Below are 4,931 nucleotides of genomic sequence, written 5' to 3'. Positions count from 1 at the left end.
AGCAAAAGAGATATTGATGTATAGATCAGTCTTTTGGACTCTGTTGGAGAGGGAGAGGGTGGGAAGATTTGGGAGAATGGCATTGAAACATGTATAATATCATGTATGAAACGAGTTGCCAGTCCAGGTTCGATGCGTGATACTGGATGCTTGGGGCGGGATAACTGGGACGGCGCAGAGGGATGGTACAGGGAGGGAGGAGGGAGGAGGGTTCAGGATGGAGAACACATGTATACCTGTGGTGGATTCATTTCGATATTTGGCAAAACTAATACAATATTGTAAAGTTTAAAAAAAAAATTTAAAAATTAAAAAAAAAAGAAGATGGTTGGCATGTTTCAGGTAAAATCTGGAAAGTCTGCTGGTCATGGAGCACAGCTGAGAGATCATTTGGATTCTTTCTATGACTGATTTAAGGAACATTAACTGTGATAAGTCAGTTCAGTTTAAACCACTGTATGGTAATTAAAGCTACTCAATAAAGATGGTAAATAATAAGAACTTAGACATTATTTGTCAAGGTATTTTTCCTATATTTTCTCCACAAATTCTAAGCTATCTGCTTTCTATAAAATCTAAAACATTATTATTTGCTTTCTTCGTAACACATCTGAATTTTAATTGCACAATTTTATCAATTGTTTTACTATGATTCCTTAAAAATTTACTTTTAAATTCAGTGAGGGTCATAGAAGTACCTGAGTTAGCCAAGAAACTGTGACATTAACCCTTAAATCAAGATGATTTTGTGTATTTCCTCAGGGGAAAGCTTGTGAGACTATAAAAGTTATTCTCAATACCCAAAGCTCAGGATAACTATTTTCAGATCTCTTCATCTGCCTCTAGTCACTTCCACAAATGGTTTTTAATTAATGAAGTCATTTGCTAAGGAGGATTAGTTTATATCAATTTTCTTTTTTTTTTTTTTTAGTTTATATCAATTTTCTTCTCTTGGAAATTGTATACTTCATGAGAAAGTACAAATAAAAGTCTACACACCTTGCTCTGAAAATTGCTGTAGTGTCTTCCAGTTATGAAGGAGGTAGGTAGAATATGAAAGTGAAATATATTAGCAGAACTAACCAAACTGTAGCATTTGTATTGACAATAAAATGCTTCTATTAGTAATAACCCATTCTATAGAATTCAATTTTATGTGTATTTTTCAGAAAAAAATGGAAGAATCCTGAGGTTGGTGAAAAAAATTCATTTTGCTGAAGAATAGTATATTTGAATTCTTACTTGTTACCATGGTAGAAAATCTTTTCACTGCAAATGAGAACACTTTGGTAAATCTATACTGACATAACTATCGAGTTTGTTGTCTTCTCTCAGTGAAATGATTTCACATCAGTAAACATCCAAAGAAAATACTAAATAACATTCCTTGACTTTAAAGAAACATCCAAATCAATCAATCATGTCAGAAATGATCTCACAATAGGAATCCCATCCTCTTTATTGTCAATGACAAGTATGATTATATTTGTGCTAAGGAGAAGGGGACTAAAATGACTTTATGACTTGTTTTACTACTAGACTTCTTTTTATACTTGGAAGTAAATTAGAATTGCTAAATATTTATAGGATTTTAAAAACAGTAATATGGAGCTTTAGGATAGGGCTATGGAATGGATAATGAAGAAAAAATGTAATTTCCAAGGACTGATTAAGTAGAGAAAACATAATACTACTCCCCCAAGAAATTTGATGAGCCATACCCTATCCTTTCATGATTCCTTGAGACCTGTCAATTTCCTCTCCTCTCTGTTGTAGCTTCCCCTTCAAGCTACCGTTCCATTTTCTACTTCGCTTACTGCAAAACCTCTGGACTCCCCAATACATATATGAAATGACTTTCGCAACTTACATCCAACGACCACTTTTCAGGCTCTTAACTTTCAGGTAGCAACTTACAAAGATATTCCAACAATACCTTTACATGTTATTATCATCATCCTTTACTTCCTTCCAAATGTATTACTTCTTCTAAAAATGATCTTTATTTATATATTGCTATGCTAACTCTTATTATAGTTATTATCAGAATTAAAGCTGTGACAGTGTTCACAATTACTCAGAATTAAAAAATTAGCATCATTTTTTTCTTATATATGTGTTGACACATGTCCTGTTATTACTACCTTTTATAATGGCTATTATTTAACTGCTTACCATTTGTTAGAAATTTATTTAACAATTGCTCATAATTCTGCAACAGTTCATGTCAACATAAATCCTATAGTAGGCATTCTAGACTCCTTTTCCAATTTCATTTCCTATTAAAATTTCTTCACATTTTATCTCATCAAATATTTTCCTCACTTTTAAATTTTTATTTTTTTAATTTTATTTTGTTTTTTAAACTTTTTTGACCACCCCACACAGCATGTGAAATCTTAAGTTCCCCCATCAGGGATCAAACTCACATCCTCTACAGTGGCATTCTCTTGCTTTTAACTTCTTTCTCTCATTTTTAAACCTTATTTTTGTGTTGTTATTCTTTTCTTCTATTTTTCATCTTTAATTTTATTTTGGCATAAATCTTTCTTCTAAGCATTTTCATATTACCAAATGTTAAGTATCAATTCTATCCTCTACAAATTATTATAATTTCTAGTTTCTCTTTCAGAATTCTCATAAATGTAAAGTTCCCATAAGACTGAATCTCTACATCTGTCTTAGTTTTCATATTGCTATCCAAGCTCCTGAGAGATTATGAAAATTATTTTTAAATTATGTCCCTCCCTCAATCCTGATAGAGTATTAGATTAGTGGGGATTTAGAAAAATTTTGATCCAATGCAGTCATTTAAAAGATAGGGAAACGAAATGTTGCTATGATGATTATTTTTAGAATACAAGTAAACTTTTAAATGATTATTGAGGAGCCAGGGTTTTTCTATGAATCAGAGGTGATAACTCTCACTACTAATAATCATCTAATTCTATTGTGTAATTACCAAATAAAAAAGTTGAAATTCATAATAACCATAAGAAGGAATATAATTAGTATTTGCATTTACAAAATGGCAAAAGAAGTCTTAAAGAGGATGAATTCAAGATCCACAGATGCACACAAAACCCACTGTGATTGCCTCACATTAAATTGTGAACGAGGGTTTGTTTTAGTTTAATAGAGAAGTTTCCAATAACTGTATACAAGATTATTGTGATGAACTATAAGGCTACTAAAAATACCCTCTCTTAAATGCATGTCGTGAAAAGCCTTTGTAGATGTGACAATCATAGAGTTTTGTATGTATTTAAGAGCTATGATATGGTCCACAGAATATGAACTGTTTTGGAATTCAGCAAAAGAGGACATAAATGCACGGTGAGGGTATAAATTTAATCTGGCAGACAGGGTAACATGAAAAAAAGCATTTTATTAGGAATAAGCCCTAACATAAGTGGAAACACTAAAGCTTGGACAACTGGACTATAAGCGTATCCAGGCAAAGAGTGTGGGATAAAATTGAGTTTAGATTGTAGGCATTTTGAATTTCTTTATGTAATAAAGCACAGAATGTCATCATGAGTGTGAACATAATGACACAAAATGGGGCTCTGAATTTGAACACAATATTTCTGACTTTCTTCTCACTCCATTCAAGGTAACTACAGAGGATATTTCCTGGAATGAATCAATAAGTGAAACAAATCACTCCACGGTGACTGAGTTCATTTTTCTAGGACTCTCCAATTCTCAGGAACTCCAGATTTTCCTATTTGTGTTCTTTTTTGTATTCTATGTAGGAATTGTGTTTGGAAACCTTCTTATTGTCATAACTGTGGCTTCTGACTCCCACCTTCACTCCCCCATGTACTTCCTGCTGGCCAATCTCTCACTCATTGACCTGTGTCTGTCTTCAGTCACAGCCCCCAAGATGATTGCTGATTTTTTCAGTAAATGTAAGGTCATCTCGTTCAAGGGCTGCCTCGCTCAGATATTTCTCCTTCATTTCTTTGGTGGGAGTGAGTTGATGATCCTTATAGCCATGGCCTTTGACAGATATGTAGCAATCTGTAAACCCCTTCACTACACTACAATTATGCGTGGCAATGTATGTGTTGGCTTTGTGGCTGCTGCACGGGGAACTGGCTTCCTCCACTCAGTGAGCCAGTTGGCCTTTGCAGTGAACTTACCTTTCTGTGGTCCCAATGAGGTAGACAGCTTTTATTGTGACCTTCCTAGGGTCATCAAACTTGCCTGCACAGATACCTATAGGTTGGATATCATGGTCATTGCTAACAGTGGTGTGCTCACTGTGTGCTCTTTTTTTCTCCTAATCACCTCATACACTGTCATCTTAGTGACCATCCAGCATCTCCCTTCAGAGAGGTCATCCAAGGCTCTGTCTACTTTAACTGCTCATATCACAGTAGTTCTTTTGTTCTTCGGACCATGTATCTTCATTTATGCCTGGCCATTCCCCATCAAGTCATTAGATAAATTCCTTGCTGTCTTTTATTCTGTGGTCACTCCTTTCTTGAACCCAATAATATACACACTGAGGAGCAAAGACATGAAGACTGCAATGAGATGGCTGAGAAAATGGAATATCAATTCTAGGATAAAGTCTTAGATCTCTTATAAAATTAATCTGTAAGATTAATCTGAGATAATGACATATTATACAGTATCAGTAAGTTATTTAGAAAATCTAATGAAAAATGATACCTTCCATTTCATATTCTGAATCAACTGTCAAAGAATATTTACATACACAACCTCATTTTATTCTTTGACAATCTTGTTATATTTTTGAATACAGAGGCAAACTTAACATTTTACTTTGAAAATATGATCTCACTAATTATTCTAACAATTAAAGGCATAAATATGTTAACATTTGGACACTCCTGTGCCTTCTTGGATGGTCCTGAGGGTAAAACAGAGAAAGATAGAAACTAGGTTGACTTAGGATT

General features: G+C 33.8%; 1 protein-coding gene across 1 annotated transcript; it reads left to right on the top strand.

The window, feature by feature from the left end:
- Positions 1-3,616: 3,616 nt before the first annotated feature.
- Positions 3,617-4,588, top strand: LOC105001182 (olfactory receptor 4F4; the record flags this gene model as incomplete). The annotated part of the gene is made up of 1 exon (XM_010857359.1): positions 3,617-4,588. A coding segment is annotated over one exon (972 nt), but the record flags the coding sequence as incomplete, so codon positions are not given.
- Positions 4,589-4,931: the final 343 nt, after the last annotated feature.

The sequence above is a fragment of the Bison bison genome, unplaced genomic scaffold, assembly GCF_000754665.1.
Source record: "Bison bison bison isolate TAMUID 2011002044 unplaced genomic scaffold, Bison_UMD1.0 scf7180017854830, whole genome shotgun sequence".
NCBI classification, from domain to species: Eukaryota; Metazoa; Chordata; class Mammalia; order Artiodactyla; family Bovidae; genus Bison; species Bison bison.
Note: the sequence above shows the minus strand (reverse complement) of the source record. Positions and strands in the feature narration are given on the sequence as shown.